This window comes from Nicotiana sylvestris, chromosome 12 (genome assembly GCF_000393655.2).
Source record: "Nicotiana sylvestris chromosome 12, ASM39365v2, whole genome shotgun sequence".
In the NCBI taxonomy this organism is placed as follows: Eukaryota; Viridiplantae; Streptophyta; class Magnoliopsida; order Solanales; family Solanaceae; genus Nicotiana; species Nicotiana sylvestris.
The window spans coordinates 152,012,318-152,030,111 of record NC_091068.1 but is presented as its reverse complement, the minus strand read 5'-3'; the positions used below and the strand labels follow the sequence as shown (position 1 = coordinate 152,030,111).

The following is a 17,794-nucleotide window of genomic DNA, read 5'->3' as shown; positions in this document are numbered from 1 at the left end:
CTATTTTTTTTTTTTAACTTTGACAAACTGATAGCAAGGGAGGACACATCCTTTTGTAACATGTGAGAGAGGCGATCATAAATATTGTTTAAGTATCCCCCAGTGCTTGCTTATAAATGAATGGAATGTTGTTTTCTTATCTAGGTAAATACAATTATCATCTCATTAGCAAAATTTAGGGTTTGAATTTAGGCTCTATTAGGTTCATTTTCATCGCATGAAATCAGAGACAGTCCCATACCATTCTTAGTGTATTCATTGTTATTAGGTCCCACGTTATATCTTCCAGCACCAAATATCTAATAGTCCTGAACATGGTGGGGTGTTAATTGTCCCATATTGATTGAGGGAACGAAATATTGTTCCTAGCTTATAAAGTAATAGACAATCTTCACCTCATGAGTTATACTAGTTTTTAAGGCCGAATTAGACCCAATATTCTTTTTTTTAACAAGTATGCAGGTCAATTCAGTTGTAACAAAATAAGTATGTACCCCATTTTCAAGTGACTAATTAATAGTGCAAGAACTTAGAGTGAAGAAGATGATAACCATACTTAGAGCAGTCTGTGGAGGGGCTGATCTTGTAAGGAATGTTGACACCACAAGCACCAGGGAGACCAGCGGCTTTGCCCATATCAATACCCTTAATAGCATTAGCAGCCGATTTCAGGCAAGTGCATGCAGTCTTCCGGTCAGATGGGGACTTGGCTGCACCCAACAGACCTTTAACACCACCACAACAGCTCCCCAAAGGGCCGCGGCCCTGCAAATAAGGGAGACAAGGAGCCAAGCCGGACTGAACTTGGCCGCAGCTCAGTGCCTCTGCATGGGGTGCAACCACCACCATGCACAAAACCACAAAGCATGCAATCTTACCTACCATTTCCATTCTTAAAAAATTGGGGGAAGATAAAACAATAGAGTGTAGTGTCAGGATTCGAAGTAGTGAAGGGTATAATACTACAAATATTTTTGCTCGAGTGTTGGGTACATAAGCTAGTGAGAACTTTGGTTATTTATAGAGAGAAAATTGGAAATAAATTAATGGCCGGACAATGGAGGATTGAGAGAATTAGTTGGTAGTTGAGTTGTATTCAACGAGGGTAATAATTAGGGAAGTGCCGCTGCCTATAAAGTCAGGTTTAATTCTTACGTGTTTGACTTTTAATGAACCAGCTGTCATTTAGGCACTCTAAAAATCGACACCCTTAAAGACCGTGGTCCCAATCCTAGCATTCCTTATTTTTGATTTTGAGTTAATAAAGAATACTTACATTGTTAATTGTTCCTTCTGTCTCAAAATAAATCGACACCCTTAAAGACCGTGGTCCCAATCCTAGCATTCCTTATTTTTGATTTATGTGATAATATATTTTTTTTGAGATTTGAACTTTTTAAGTTTGACCTTGTATTTGATCAAAATAAATTTTAAGTTTTTCAAAATAAAATTTAAATATTTGAAAATTACGTAAAAAAATACTATAAGTCACAATAATTAGTAATTCAAAATATTTTAAAAAATAATTCGTTTGTCTCTCAAATTCCAAACACTTTCACATAAACTACATTGTGGCAGAGGGAGTAGTTATTTTTACATGTTATATCACTTGTCTTATTTTTTAGATTATAAATTTCAATTTTTATAGATAATTACTTGTAAATATATATTTTGAGTGACTTGATAGTGGAACTAAGTGTCTATAAGTCAAAATCTCTTCTTCCTAACCTTGTCAAATAAATTTTTGGTAACCTACACAATAGAATATGACTTGATAAATACTAATTGATGAAATCCGTTGTATATATATATATATATATATATATATATATATATATATATATATATATATATATATATTGTAACATAAAAATACTAGTACTATTCTTGTGAAGTTACTCTTATTCTAACAGTGATAAAAAAAAAGTTCCTCTTGGTACGCATATATACTGATAAGATTTGGCCCAAACTAAGCCTGAAAATCAATTACGCCTAACAAGGTACCAGAATTTAAGAGAGGCAATTCAAATACTCACCTTCGGTGTGGAAACGTTATTTCCAGAAGACATCAGGCTAACATCATAGACTAGGCCTCAGAAGATTTCCTATTGTTTGACTGGTGATTGGAGGTAACAGGCATTCAGAATAGTCAAGATGCACACAATCTGAACAAGACATCACCAATCAGTGGCGAAGCCACATGGTCGTCAGGACCTTCGTCGAATAATTGCACTGTATACATAGGTAAAATATTATATTTTACAGGTATATAACATATATTGAACAACCTTTGTCGAAAGTTTTTTTCACTTCTTTTAAATTTGAACACCCTTGGAGAAATTTTTAGTTTCGTCGTTGTCACCAATTAAAAGGAAAAAAACATAAATAATTCTCAGAAATTCAAACTACACCAAAGATGAAACGAAAAAAAAAAAAAAAAGAAAGAAATAAAGTTGGAGTCGTCGTATTTCTCTTCTTTAACGTACATTGTCGTTTGTTTTCTTTCTAAACAATGCTTTATATGTGGAAAATACACGAACCAGTTTCAAATTAAAGCGAACAATTCATCTTTGTTTTTTTGTTGAAGAATTAACCTAAATAGGCGCCTGCCCAATCACTTAAATTAAAAATAGCCAGCAAATATATAATATATGTATGATATACATATAATCATGTATAGTTAGTGCATAATCTATGTATACCGGCTATTTGTTTGTTTGCCATGATATATATTAGCTCCAGTGCCCATATCGACCTTGTACGTCGTCGACCCTTAACTTTTATGCATCGAATACATATCCCAATTCCAGTTTCACGTGAATTTATCAAAACCATTTTGAGATATGCGTTTGACAATAGTTCACCGAACATATCTGCATGCATGAATTTTGATCTACACTGTGTTTGCATACATTTTTTGAACCGAGAGTCTATCGGAAATAGCCTCTGTACCCGCACAAGATAAGGGTAACATTTGCGTGCACACTACCTTTTTCAAATTTCTCTTGTGAGATTTTACTGGGTATATTATTGTTGTTATTGTACTGTGTTTGGTCCTTCTCTGGAAACGAAATTAAACTGTTACTAGTACTACAAATTTTTCTTTTCGATGCCTTGTTCACATTTCAATTTAATTTCTTCACTTGGTTAAGAAGGTAGTAGGCGTGTCAATGGTTCGGTTCGGACGGTTATTTCATAAAATTTGTACCATACCATTTTTTCGGTTATTCTATTATGTATAACCAAAATTAGACTTTTCGAAACCGTCCCAATCATGTAGGTTTCTCTTCGGTATTGGTACGGTTCGGTTAATTTTTGATATTTTTTTAAATATCATGTAAAATTCACTAGTAGAAGTAGAATGCAATAACATACGTTTTTATAAGATTTAGCAAAATTCTCTAGACATTTTTACTGTTTAAAGGGTGATGAATTAAAAAAAAAAGTTGGCTAGAATATAGATCCATCAACTATTCTACAACAACGTAAAAGAAATCAAACAAAGGCAAAAAAAATATAAATCACCCGAGTTGAAAGATATACCAAGATGAGACTCAAGAATAAAGTCTATAGAAGATAAAATATTCAAAAAGATAAATCTAAATTATATGAAAGGAAACATATTCAATACATTGTAGTTTGCTACTCATAATCGATAAAATACTTTGTGTCTTGCTAATAAAGATACTTAAATAATTTAGTTTAAGTAGAAGTAGTATAGTAGGTTTTAGGAATTAGTATTTTGAGTTTAATTACTTGTTGGCTCGTAATAGTTTTCATAATTCCAAGGCCGAAAGAAAATTTAGTGCATTATTATTTTTAAACTTACCAAATAAATATATTTTCCACATGTAAAATTTATTCGGTACGGTTCAGTATTTTTTCGGTTTATTTTTATAAAATAAAAAACCTACCCTAATTATCGGTGCGGTTATAGATTTATATAAAAACCTACGGTTTCTTAAAAGGAAACCTAAAAATCGGTTCGGTGCGGTACGGTTCGGTCAGTTTAGTCGGTTTTCGAATATCCATTTACACCTCTAGAAGGTAGAATACTTGGAGTCATCCCAAGACTCAAGAGAGGTAGTTTCTATAAGAAGTAATTTGTTATTTTTGTGGGGGAATGTGGGACTTTTCCACATCGTTGGCCTAAAGCTACTTTGTGGGCCTTTTAAGTTCTAGTCCATTTTATATGTTTTGCTTAATTACACACTATTAAGTGTACTAGTCTTAGAGTACCTTATCTCAATAAGAATTAAATTTTTTTAAAAAGTCAAATAAATATTATTTTAAGAATTATGTTTGAGTTATATAATAAAGTTAAAAGAAGAAAGTGTAAAATTATGAAAATAATGATTAATGTCCATCCTATTTAATTAATTCAATAAAGAAAGAAGTTGTACCTCATGGAAGTCCTTAAAATCAATGTTAGTTCTACTAAAAATAAATTATTAATTATAATTACGAATTTTATTCAACATGAACTGCACTTGTGAAGGATAAAAGTTGATCAAAATTTCATGTTAATATTTCATATTTTTATGATATATTGTGTCAATATATATAGATAGATTAGACTCATCTATCGAAAAGTATTTAGTGCGAACATTGATTCTTAAATCATGTTCCATCAAAATTAAGGTGAAATTTAATTAGCTAGATTCAAAATTTTATATATTACATAAAATTTTAAATGTTACTATAATTTATTAACATATAATTATTTGTTGAGGGAATAGTTTAGTTTTTAAAGCTACAAATGTGAATATGTCGACCAACTTCAACTCTGTGACAACTAGCTTCATATAAATTATTCTACAAAGTTTTAGATTGTTAGGTGCCTTAAATATTTTATTTTTAGTTACTATTATTTTCAAAACTTTATATTTACCTTATATTTTAAGGTTATTTATTTTTAAAATTAAGATATAAAACATAACTATGTAGGTAAGTTTTCAAAATTAATTCCTGGAAACTACGCTAATTAATACTTCAAAATCTAAAATCCACGTTGTTTTCAATCAATAATTTTTTTTCTTTTGGCTTTGTTTGTACTTTTAAGCTTTATAAATGTTTAGGTAAACATACTCATAATTATAATAAAATAACGAGAAATTTTCAGTAACCACTATGTTTTAGTGATTATTAACTCGCTATAGCTATCATTTACTAAATTACTTCCTATAGCTATGTTTTAACTTGTTATAGAGTTTATTCGATGTATTTAAGCTAATGTATTCATGAATACAATAAAAAGAGTTGGCGGAAAAAATGGAATTACAGCTAACGTATAGACTGTATTCATATGTATTCGCGAGCTGTATTCGTGAATACAGTAACAGAATTTGCGGAAAAAAAGTGTTCAGCTGTTTAAAAACAGTAAGTGAATCAATTAACGCGATAGACTCCTAATATAACTCAACAAACTTAATTATAATACACAAAATTTGTATTTCCAGTTATAGAAAAGATTCTCAACCGAAGAACACTCCAAAAATAGAGCACTCAGAGATTCAATCCATCCTTTCTTTTTTTAGTGGTATCTTTACAAATAGATTTATATATTAAAATTACATAATTACATTGAATACAATTAAATACATAAAAATACATTGAATACATGAAGTATATCGGGTCATCAATAGTGTACAAACATATGAATACATACTGCAGATACATTTATATATATATATATATATATATATATATATATATATATATATATATATATATATATATATATATATAGAGAGAGAGAGAGAGAGACATCTGAATACATAAATTATATTAATTAAAAAAACATATGAATACATTCTCCAATACATTGAATACATACTGCTGAATATATATTGTTGGACAAAACAATGAAACAAAGTGAAGTTTTGAAATTATATAATTACATTGAATATATTGAAAAAGTAGAAAAAACTAAAGATAGTGAATGCAATGAAATACATGGAATCCAGCGAGATACATTGAAATACAATGAAAAAAAAAGTAACAATCCAGCTAAATCAGATTTTGAAAATTCAAAACTCTTGAAGCTTCAAAATTCAATGGCATCAGCGGACACCGACGTGCCTCTGGTTCCCGCCGGCAAGGGTTCGACCGGCGTTGGATCGTCCACTAAAAAGCCCAAGCGATTTGAAATCAAAAAGTGGAATGCTGTTGCTCTCTGGGCTTGGGAGTCAATTTCTAACCTTAACTAATTTCCTTTGTCTTTCATTTACCATTTTTTGGGTAAAAATTGCACGGGGAGCCCTATTTGGTCGCCCCATTTGATCTATACTCATTTTTTTTAAAAACTTTTAAGTTGTACCCATTTTTTATTTTTTAAACAACTTCAGCTTCCTAAAGTTGCACTGCTATGTCTGAGGTTTGTAATACTGCGAGGGAACTTCAGAGCCGAGTGTCTGAAGTTAATACTACTGGAAAATAAGCTTCAGATACGAGGGTCTGAAGTTTGCTTCGTCTAAGCACCATTCAAGTAGCCTACTGCCAGAGCTATAAAAGTAATGTCGTTGATGCTCTCTTTGTTTGTTGCACGTGAATCTGTTCGATTACCTGAGTTTTATATGAATACATGGTTCTGTTGCTTCCGAAAGATTTATTAATTGATCTTCTTTCTCTCATATTGTGTTTAGCCTTTTTATAAGTAGTTTTTTCTATTGATTCATTCATAATTCCAACATTGATGGCTATTACTGTTATAGCTCCTACAGCAGATTAATTTGAGTCAAAGATATGTGTTTATACAGCTTCGTCGCTTCTCTCATAAAACTAGCTCTCACACATAGACAATCCATTCTCAGGGTTTGACAATTTGCTTGTTGCAATTCTAACTTCAGACCTCGTAAACTTCAGTTCATGGGTCCGAAGTATGAACTGATACAAATGAACTGCAGACTAACGGGTCTGAAGTTTGTTGCCATGTCTTTGTGTCGAATCTGTCATGAAGAAGTGAAAGTTGTAAAAGGTAACTTCAGCTCTAGAGCTGAAGCTTACAAACAAAAACTTTAGCTCTAGAGCTGAAGTTCGATAGTTAAAAAACAAAATCTTCAGCTCTAGAGCTGAAGCTTACAAACAAAAACTTAAGCTCTAGAGCTGAAATTCGATAGTTAAAAAATAAAAATTTCAGCTCTAGAGCTGAAGCTTACAAACAAAAACATCACCAGTTACAAACAAAAACTTCAGCTCTAGAGCTGAAGTTCGGCAGTTACTAGAATGCTGAAGTTTTGCGCGATTGTCTTTGGTACTTCAGCCCCGTATGCTGAAGTTATGTGAAAAAGCGGGTACGTTTGCAATTTTTTTTGCAAAGCGGGCACAAGTTAAAACGTGACACAAAAAGCGGGTATAGATGCAAATGCCCCTTTTTTGGTGTGTAAATTTGATGATTTTATGCTGATTTTTGAGAGAAAAAAAAAGAAAGAAGGAGAGAGAAAAATAATATACAGCGTATTTAATGGCTTAAAGATAGGAAGTGACCATATATAGATATTTTGCTATAAAAATTAAAAGGTGGCTATAGGAGATACTCTCTCCGTTCCAATTTATGTGAACATGTTTGACTTGACACAGAGTTTAAGAAAAAAATGAAGACTTTTGGAATTTGTGGTCCTAAACAAGTCAAAAAGGGGCGAGAGCATTTGTGTGGTTATAAAAGCTTCTGATTAAGGGTAGAATTGTAAATTTAAGTTAAATTGTTACCAAATTTAGAAAAGGGGTCATTCTTTTTGGAACAGACCAAAAAGGAAATAGGTTCACATAAACTAGAACAGAAGGAGTAATTTTTAAAAATGATATTTATTCATAATAAATAAGGTATCAACCTTTGCTATAGGAGGTAAAATTTCCTAAATAAATTATATGTCTACCTAACATGAGAGGGTTCATATTTTTGGAGTTAAAGAATAGTTATTTTAACCAATTCAAATAAGGAATATATATATATATATATATATATATATATATATATATATATATATATATATTTTGATTTTAAATTCCTAAATATTAGGAATTTATACGTAGTTCAAATAAGGAAAAACTTAATAGTTAAAATTTTATTTATTTTAAAATTCTAAACATTAGATAATAGTTAAATGACGATATTGTCTAGTGTAAAATTATTTTCTAAAGGGTAAAAAAGGCGACCGACATTTCGCTAAAGGCCTTCGTACTTTTAATATAGTATAGATATAGATATGCAAATAACAAAAATCAATTTTATTTGAATTTAAAATTCAAATAAATAGACACATATGTTAATGAAATAAAGTGACTTTTCGGAAAGGCCTGACTTTTGCTTTATAAATAAACGTGAGATTCCCTACAATGAAATTCCGAAAATTCTGCAAGGATCAAATAGTGGCTTGTTGTATCCTGAAGAAGATTATCTGTATTTTCCCCAAAATATATATACGGGCAATAACTTCTATAAGGAAAGTAGTTCTCACGCCTCAAGCCTTCTCAATATCGTTTTTTCAATTACTATTTTTCTAACAGTTTCAAGTATTTTGGATCTTTAATACAAGGTAACATAGAGATTGATGAAGATGTCACGCAATCGTATCGGAACATGATGGATGAAGTGGAGGCTCGCTTCCGGTGTCTTGTGTGATAAGAATGTGTCGTTGAGACTTAAAGGTAAGTTCTGCAAGATTGTAGTTAAGCCGACTATGTTGTTTGGATCAAAGTATTGGACGGTTAAGAACTCTCATACCTAGAAGCTAAAAGTAGCAGAGATGTGGATGTTGAGGTGGATGTGTGGGCATACTCGGTTGGATAAAATTAGGAATGAAGTTATTTGGGAGTGGACCCTAGGATGATAAGATGCGGGAGGCGAGGTTGAGATGGTTCAAGCATGTTAAGAGGAGAAGTATAGAAGCCCCAGTTAGAAGGTGCGAGCGACTAGCCTCGGTGGGTAGCAAGAGGGGTAGAGGTAGGCCTAAGAAGTATTGGGGAGAGGCTATTAGGTGGGACATGGCGCAGTTGGAGCTGACTGAGGACATGGACCTAGACAGGAGGGTGTGGAGGTCAAAGATTAGGGTAGAAGGTTCGTAGGTAGTTGAGCGTTCTATTTATCGTACTCAGTTCGCTAGAATTAGTGTTAGTATGATATTTTTTATCCATAGATAGCTGTTATTACCTAGAGTTTGACTGCATTCTTGAATTCGATCTTATTTCATCTTGTTGGTATTCTTAGCTACTTGTTGCAATTATATTTTCTCTTTCAGTCGTTCTCTAGCCGAGGATCTATCTGAAACAGTCTTTCTGCCCTTCCAAGGGTAGGGATAAGGTTGCGTATATCTTACTTTTCCCAGGCCCTACTTGTGGGAAACTACTGGTTTTTATTATTGTTGTTGTTGGATAAGAAGGGAGAAGGATCTAAGAATTCTTAAGTCCCCCTTCTTGCTTTTCTCTCCGATAAAGGAAGGAACATGATTTTAATTGCTTTTATGGTACTGTAATTCCACTTTACTGTCTTCTAAGTTTCAACAATGTCTTTCTTAGTTTCCGGAGACGTAATTTATCTACTTATGGATTAAGTACTCTTGAGATGAAAATAATTATATCTCTTCTTTCGCATCATGGTCTAGACATTTTTTCTTTCTTTCTAACGAGACTTGTAAAATCACCTACAAACATTTAGAACTCAATTTGTAAGCCCTAGGAGCTCCTCATACGAACGAAGGAGAGAGCACACGATTTGCTTACTTACAAGGACATACAAATTTCATCTCTTTTTAGAAACTGTACTACATCTCGAACCTATAAACTAAATGGAAATATTGCGAAATTCACACTGGACAAAAAGAAGTGAGTCAGACAAAAAGAAAAGTAACTTAGACAAGAAAAGAAATGGCTTGGACAAAAAGAAATGAAGTAGCTTACAAATCTTTTTTGTCAGATAACCTCGAACCAGCTTCACTTTGAAATTTGAATTGAATAGGAAATTAAAATTCTTTTTTCATAGAGCATAAATAAAGTAATAAAAGAGAAGAAAGAAATTATAGATATCTCCACACGTGTCTAGGTAGATATGATTTCTTGCAGAGGCGAATCCATGATTTAAATTCTATGCTTCAACATTGAACCTATTATATTTTTAAAGTTATGAATTTATATTTATTATTTTTTAATTTTAATAAATTTTTACACATAAATTTTTACTCTGCGTCGAAAGTTATAGATCAATTGAACCCGTAATTACCATACTGCATCCGCTGCTGATTTCTTGGAAGTGAGGTTTATTAGTTTTTAGTAAATACCTAGCTCAACAAGAAACTTCCTTCCTATATTGTCTTTTAAACATAGGCCTTTTAGAATCCTATTGCTATTCTGAGGAAGCATTGTTTTACTATATTGATGTACTGCTGGTACCCTAACTAATTAGGAACGATCGAGAACTTCCTTCTCCACTACGATGGATTGTGCTTTAAGATTAGCTCATAAGGTATAGTATGGTTTATGCACCCCTCACTCCTTAAAAATATCGTCTACACATAATGGTTGCGTTTTGAATGGTTATTGGCCATTACCAACTTATTTTGGTCAGTTTTTTTGGATAATTTTGCTCGAATTTCTAGTAGTAAAAGCATTTTAAGTAATATCTAATGATGGTGTAATCTTTTTCTTATGCTGTCAGATTATTTTTACCTATTATAGTAAGTACTAACATTTATAAATCATACTTTTCATAATTTGGGTAACTTGTTCGATATAAATATTGAACTCCATCCATTTCCAATGTTACCATCCTATTTCTTTAGACTATCAACTCAAGGTAGTGTAAGTAATTAGTTGTATTTAGCGTGGCTGCTTGAGTGAATAAATTTATACCATCAATGACTAAAAATTAAGTGAAAAGAAAGAAAAAAAACCCCAGAAAGAACATAGAGAAGGGAGTTAAATCTGCGGGGAAGAGACATTAACTAATTGTATTGGTCAAAATCTGACTGTCACGGCCGAACTGACCAACGTCCCGCCTAAGTGACCGGGCAGTGGAAGATAACATACTCTAGATCCCTTTTCCGACACCTGTCGAGTCGAAAAGAGCAATGCCTAAAAGGACGACCAAGACACACTGGAGGCTACAGAGCGTCAGACCAAGTAAATGACAAGGGTGCCATGACTATATATAGTAGGGGAAAACCTTCAATTAAAGGAGGCTCCTCCCCCCTTTTTGCTCTCTCCTAAGCTCTCTTCTTGTAATCTTGATAGGAAAGAAGTAATCTGCAGAAGAACATGTAAAGCTATCTCCCCCATCGATCGATGGGAGCCACAATGTTGAATTTCAATAAGATCGTTTATATCTTTTTCATCCTATATACAATCCATACTATTAGCTCTTTGATCTGGAATTTATTATGTCTGACTAAGATTTACTCCTTCATCTTCTTTGATTGATTGTTCAAAAAGGTTTCGATATCTTTTGAGTCAAACAATTTGGCGCCGTTTGTGGGGATTTCTTAGTGAAATTTCCTAGTCTCTCCCAGATCAAAGACAAGAAATATGATCACCCACCCAAAAGGGCACAAAGGAAAAACCCAACCCACGCGAGACAAAAGCACATCACGGTAGGGGGAAGAGAGCCGAGTAGAATCACTAAATTTAGAAATCTTCGGCCCATCAACCATCGAAATGCCAAACGAGAGGAACAATGTTACCAACCTATTCTCCCCCATTGGACCACCGGGTAGGGGCAAGGAAAGTATCATTTTAACTCACCTTCTGCTCTTTGCTCAAGAAGGAACATAAAAGCCACGCGGACGAGCGAGTAAAGAAACATCTCAAATAAAGAAAGAAAAACTACTGCAAAACAACCGAACACCGCCCGCCGGTGACACCTCCAAGCCGAAAGGCAGAAGTCAGACAAGAAAACTACAATATGTGCGCAGAACGAACCTAAGCGAAATAGCAACGTTTCGTATTCTCTAATGTTGCACCCCTGATGCAAGCAATGTCAAACGAACTGGGACTCTCCCAGAAAATGTCTGGCTCTCCAAAAACTGGGGCTGACAATGGGTTACTATTTCGATAAGTTCAAAATAACACCCTTTAAGGACAAGGGCCTTCGCCAAAAAAAGAAGAGTTCGACCTCGATCGAACGACGACAGGTTACTATTTCGATAAGTTCGAAATAAAACCCTTTAAGGCCAAGGGCCTTCGCCAAAAAAAAGAGTTCAACCTCCATCGAACAACGACGGGGTACTATTTCGATAAGTTCAAAATAATACCCTTTAAGGCCAAGGGCCTCCGCCAAAAAAGAAGAGTTCGATCACGATCGAACGACGACGGGTTACTATTTCGATAAGTTCGAAATAACACCCTTTAAAGCCAAGGTCCTTTGCCAAAAAAGAAGAGTTCAACCACGATCGATAGACGACAAGTTACTATTTTGATAAGTTCGAAATAACACCCTTTAAGGCCAAGGGACTTCACCAAAAAAGAAGAGTTCGACCATGATCGAACGATGACGGGTTACTATTTCGATAAATTCGAAATAACACCCTTTAAGGCCAAGGGCCTTCGCCAAAAAAGAAGAGTTTGACCACGATCGAACGTCGACAGGTTACTATTTCGATAAATTCGAAATAACACCCTTTAAGGCCAAGGGCCTTCGCTAAAAAAGAAGGGTTCAACCTCGATCGAACAACGGCAGGTTACTATTTAAATAAGTTCAAAATAACACCCCTTAAGGCCAAGGGCCTTCGCCAAAAAAAGGGTTCGACCTCGATCGAACGATGATGGGTTACTAATTCGATAAGTTCGAAATAACACCCCTTAAGGCCAAGGGCCTTCGCCAAAAAAGAAGAGTTCGACTATGATCGAACGACGATGGGTTACTATCTCCCTTGTCCTTAAAGGGTGTTATTTCGAAAAGTTCGAAATAACACCCTTTAAGGCCAAGGGACTTTGCCAAAAAAGAAGGGTTCGACCTCGATCGAACGACGACGGGTTACTGTTTCGATAAGTTCGAAATAACACCCTTTAAGGCCAAGGGCCTTCGCCAAAAAAGAAGAGTTCAACCTCGATCGAACAACGACGGGTTAATATTTCGATAAGTTCGAAAAAATACCCTTTAAGGCCAAGGGCCTTTGCCAAAAAAGAAGAGTTCGACCTCGATTGAACGACAACGGGTTACTATTTCGATAAGTTCGAAATAACACCCTTTAAGGCCAAGGGCCTTTGCCAGAAAATAAGAGTTCAATCTCGATCGAATGACGACGGGTTACTATTTCGATAAGTTCGAAATAACACCCTTTAAGGCCAAGGGCCTTCGCCAAAAAAGAAGAGTTCGACCTCGATCGAACGAAGACGGGTTACTATTCCGGCAAACATCCTTTAAGGCCATAAGCCATCGCCAATGAAAAAGTGCAAAATATTCCTAAGGCCAAGGATCATCAGAAAGTGCAAAAGACCGGGACTCGCCGTGTGGGAATCTGTCTCGCACCGAAATCATGCGAAACGAAAACAAGGGTAGAATACAAGGCAAATAACAACGAAAAATTCTCCTTTATACAAAGTCTACGTGCAAATAGTCGCAGATTACATAAGACCTAAGTCAATAGTATAAAAAAAGCAATAACAAAAAAAGGAAGAAAGGAACAATGACAATCGACTACGAACAAAAAATTGGGAAGAAAACGACAAACGGAAAACAAATCAATATCACTATCCCTCTACTCTGCATCATTGCCACCCTCTCCACTGCCATCTCCGGGAAGTTCTCCTTTGGCGTCCGCGCCCCCATTGGCTTCCGGCGTCACGACATCATACCCGCAATTGACGCAATCCTCCTGCACTTTCACTCGCGCCTCTTCATATGCAGCCTTAGTCACAATACCCACCTTTTACAAACTCTTGTATATATCCCGCTGGGCTTCGACGTAAACCCAAAGCTCGTGCATGTGGCGGGAAACGTCAGTGGAAGAAGATTCAATATGAGCCAACAGTCGCCCATTTTCTGCCTCCAGTGCTGCGACCCGATCTGCCAGAACCGATGCCTTTTGGTCAATCTCGCTAATGCGCTCCTCAAGCCTTGCCTCCATAAGGGTAGCCGTCGCTCTCTCTGACTCCTGCTCGGACTGGAGGACGCGGATGGTGTTCTCCAGGGACACCGCCCTCGCCGAAGCCGCGGACCAAGCACTCTCGATGCTCTCCAACCCAGCAACCTTGTTCTCGAGCTCAGTCAATTTCTCCATCTACTCCGCGCTCAGCGCCTCGACCTTGATCAAGTTCTGATCCATCTCCGACTGCATTGACCTCAATTTATCCTGCAGTTGCTTGCACTCTGTGGCAACTCCCTTGCCCAACTCGAGCTCCTCGTCCTTTATTCAAAGTTTCTCCTCAAGCACACTCTTGCTGCGGGTAGCCTGCATTTATTCCTGGTCCCGTTTCTCCAACTTCTTGCCAAGAGCCCGACTACCGGGATTTGCCTTCAGCCGCTCATGCATCTCGCGACACTTATCGCGGTAACGACGATATTTCTCCAACATCTTCAAGAAAATCTTGGCCCGAATGTTGGCCCTGCGAATGCTCTCCATTTCCACCATATACATCTGAAAAATGAAAAGACAGGTTAGAATCCTATCATCAAGAAAGACGTGGGAAAAGCGAAAGTAAGCGTAACATACCCTTAATCCCATAATGGCCACCTCGTCCATCAAGTCAGCATAGGGAACGGTCCAAAGGGTCGTATTCTCGGCTGTGGAGCATAGCATGCTGAACTGCGGCACCAGGTCCTCTGTATCCCCCAAGAGATTGACATCCGAAGGGATTTCAAGAATACGAGCCGAGCCTCCCGTATGAACCACTGAGTGAGTAAGACCCTCCTCAAACATCCTAACATCATCAGGGTCGAGGTCCGATTCAGATTCATAGTCGTCGACCACCATAGCTTTTCCTCTTTTAGCAGCCGAAGAGGAAGAATGACCAACTACGGAGGACGAAGGTACGTCCGAAACTACAACGGCGACCCCGAAAATCTGACCTTCCGCCACGATAGGTTGTTGGCTACCAACAACGGTGGGAATCTCTAATTGAGCTGAGGCAATGACCGGTTCCGTCCTTACGGGGGGAGCTGCAACAACCCCCTCTCCAAATCCTGTCAAAGCAGAGTCGTCTAGATGAATCACTGTTGGAGGCGCTGTCTCGAACTCCACACGCCGTCTTTTTGATGGCCCCTCTTCTTCCCAGTAGGCGGAGATTCACCCGTCAGGCGAACGGCACAGGTCGGAACATCGGCCTGAGAAACGTCCCTCGCAGGAGTAATTATGGCCGCTGACTCAACTAAAGCAGCCCTCGACGAAGGTCGGGTAGTGGGTACCGCGATAGGGCGAGCAGATGAGGCTGGCTGCCAGAAAGCTAACGGAGGAGCTCTCACTCTCCGCACCCTCCCTGACATCGATGAACAACACGTGAGGAGTTAAATACACAAAGGGAAAAGAGAAAAACGACGAATAGAAACGATATCTTACTAGAAAGAGGCATACGCCCATACTTGTCATAGAAAGCCGCCCACGTGCGGACCCCCGCCATATGAGGGAGAATAGAACTCACCCACTCACGATATTTTTGACGGGTGGAAGGGGCAATTTCTCAGCTGCAAAAACATAACAGGGTTTAGTGCTGTAACGAAAAATGGTCGGATATATCCCCGACTAAAAACATGAGACTTACGTACAAAGTTCCATTTCTCAAGGAACCCTGTCGGATCCGCCACAATGTATTCAATCCGCACATAGAAGTAATTCTCATAAAAATGACGGGTAGTCATGTCATCCATTTTCACCACCAGACTCTTCGACCCCCGAGGACGCATGTGAAGCATCGTGCCGCGGATAAGCTGGGGGGCGAAAATACTGAGTAGGTTATCCAAGGTGATCTCACGACCGGCGAGTTCCGCAAGCTTGAGCAACATGAGGAACAACTTGTACAGGTACGATAATAGGACAATCTTCACCTCATGAGTTATACTAGTTTTCAAGGCCGAGTTAGACTCAATATTCTTTTTTTTAACAAGTATGCAGGTCAATTCAGTTGTAACAAAATAAGTATGTTACCCAATTTTCAAGTGACTAATTAATAGTGCAGGGATAGCAAGAGCTTAGAGTGAAGAAGATGAAAAACGTACTTAGAGCAGTCAGTGGAGGGGCTGATCTTGTAGGGGATGTTGACGCCGCAAGCACCGGGGAGTCCAGCGGCTTTGCCAATATCAATGCCCTTAATAGCATTAGCAGCCGATTTCAGGCAAGTGCATGCAGTCTTGCGGTCAGCTGGGGACTTGGCTGCACCCAACAGACCTTTAACACCACCACAACAGCTCCCCAAAGGGCCGCGGCCCTGCAAATAAGGGAGACAAGGAGCCAAGCCGGACTGAACTTGGCCGCAGCTCAGTGCCTCTGCATGGGGTGCAACCACCACCATGCACAAAACCACAAAGCATGCAATCTTACCTACCATTTCCATTTTTTGAAAATAATAACAGAACAATAAAGAGTAGTTTGGAGGAAGCAGGGGGAGATACTACAAATGTTATTGCCTTGAGTGTTTTGTACAAAAAGCTAGTGAAACCTTTCGGTTTATATAGAGTGAAAAGTGGACATAAGAAATTTGCTTTTAATTACTCTCACTCTCTTATAAGCATCGTTCAAATTAAATATCATATGATGAGCCTAATATGTAATCCCACATTTGGGAAACACCCATTTGAGCGCACCTAATTAATTAATAGGTACCTACCTCTCGACTCCCACTAGAAATGAAACAAGAGGAAATGTCTTTGAGGTATTCCTTGAGGGGTCGTTTGGTACATGAATAAAGATAATAATTCCGAGGTAGAATTTGAGATTATACTTAATTCCATATTTGGTTATAGTTATTGACTAATCACGAGATAAAATTTATGCTAAAATGCTAGAATTAGGTATCCATATAGAAGGTGGGACAACAAGGGGGGAATTTATAGAGGATATTATGGAGCACATGAACCTATCGTCTCTCCATAAAATTAAATATTTTATGTACTATATTTTTTAAAATTAGTAAAATATTAATTGTTGACGGACATATTCTAAGAAGGTTGAATAGTGCACTTGGTTGAAGGTTGAGTTATTTACCAAGATGAAAAAGAATCATTTCCCTCTTAGTATACTTTTTTCTCCTTTTTTTTTAATAAGGAAATCATGTATTAGAAATACTAGATCTGCTTATAAGGATAGCTAATTCTACGAGATATCCTACCACATGAAAATATTTCCAAAAAAAAGTGAATATTTGAATTGCCTCTTTTGACATTCTAGTACAAAATCTCACATATCCAAGGGCGGAGCTATAGCACTCAGTAGGCGTTTGGACATGAATTCTAAAAACAAATTTCAAATTTGGAATTTCACTAAAATTTGAATTGAAGATGAAGTTGTGTTTGGTTATAATATTTGCAAAATATTTGGATGTCTTTTTTTCAAAATCATGAAACATGATTTATACCTCACAACTTGTAAAAAATATCAAAACCACCCCAATTTGATTATCCTACTTGAAATAAACAATCAAACATGTTATTGTTTAACTGTTATCACATTTTGCTTTACTGCATTGCACAAAAGATGTAAAACCAATATCACATTTTCTAACATAGTCCGCTTCCCACTGCTATTACCACTGTTATCAAACATGTCGGTTAATAATTGATGGGGTCATTTTATAAATTTTAAAACTATAGGGCAAATTTGTAAAATTAAAAACTAGCAAATTCTCATTTTCAAGTGAAATTGAAAAAATTGGGAAG

General features: G+C 36.5%; 2 protein-coding genes across 2 annotated transcripts; both read right to left on the bottom strand.

Annotated features, from left to right (window-relative positions):
• Positions 1 to 513: 513 nt before the first annotated feature.
• LOC104210660 (non-specific lipid-transfer protein 2) lies at positions 514 to 891 on the bottom strand. Its single transcript, XM_009759609.2, has one exon. It carries the CDS (start codon positions 889 to 891, stop codon positions 514 to 516), a length of 378 nt encoding a protein of 125 aa, XP_009757911.2.
• Positions 892 to 15,603: 14,712 nt separating this feature from the next.
• LOC104210662 (non-specific lipid-transfer protein 2-like) lies at positions 15,604 to 16,473 on the bottom strand. Its single transcript, XM_070164674.1, has 2 exons — positions 16,139 to 16,473; positions 15,604 to 15,607 (listed from the first exon to the last, which is right to left on the bottom strand). Exons 1-2 carry the CDS (start codon positions 16,471 to 16,473, stop codon positions 15,604 to 15,606), a joined length of 339 nt encoding a protein of 112 aa, XP_070020775.1.
• Between the last annotated feature and the right edge of the window lie 1,321 nt (positions 16,474 to 17,794).

Coding starts and splice junctions, on each gene's coding strand:
- LOC104210660 (XM_009759609.2), bottom strand. CDS start 891: ATGGAAATGGTAGGTAAGATTGCATGCTTTGTGGTTTTGTGCATGGTG.
- LOC104210662 (XM_070164674.1), bottom strand. CDS start 16,473: ATGGAAATGGTAGGTAAGATTGCATGCTTTGTGGTTTTGTGCATGGTG.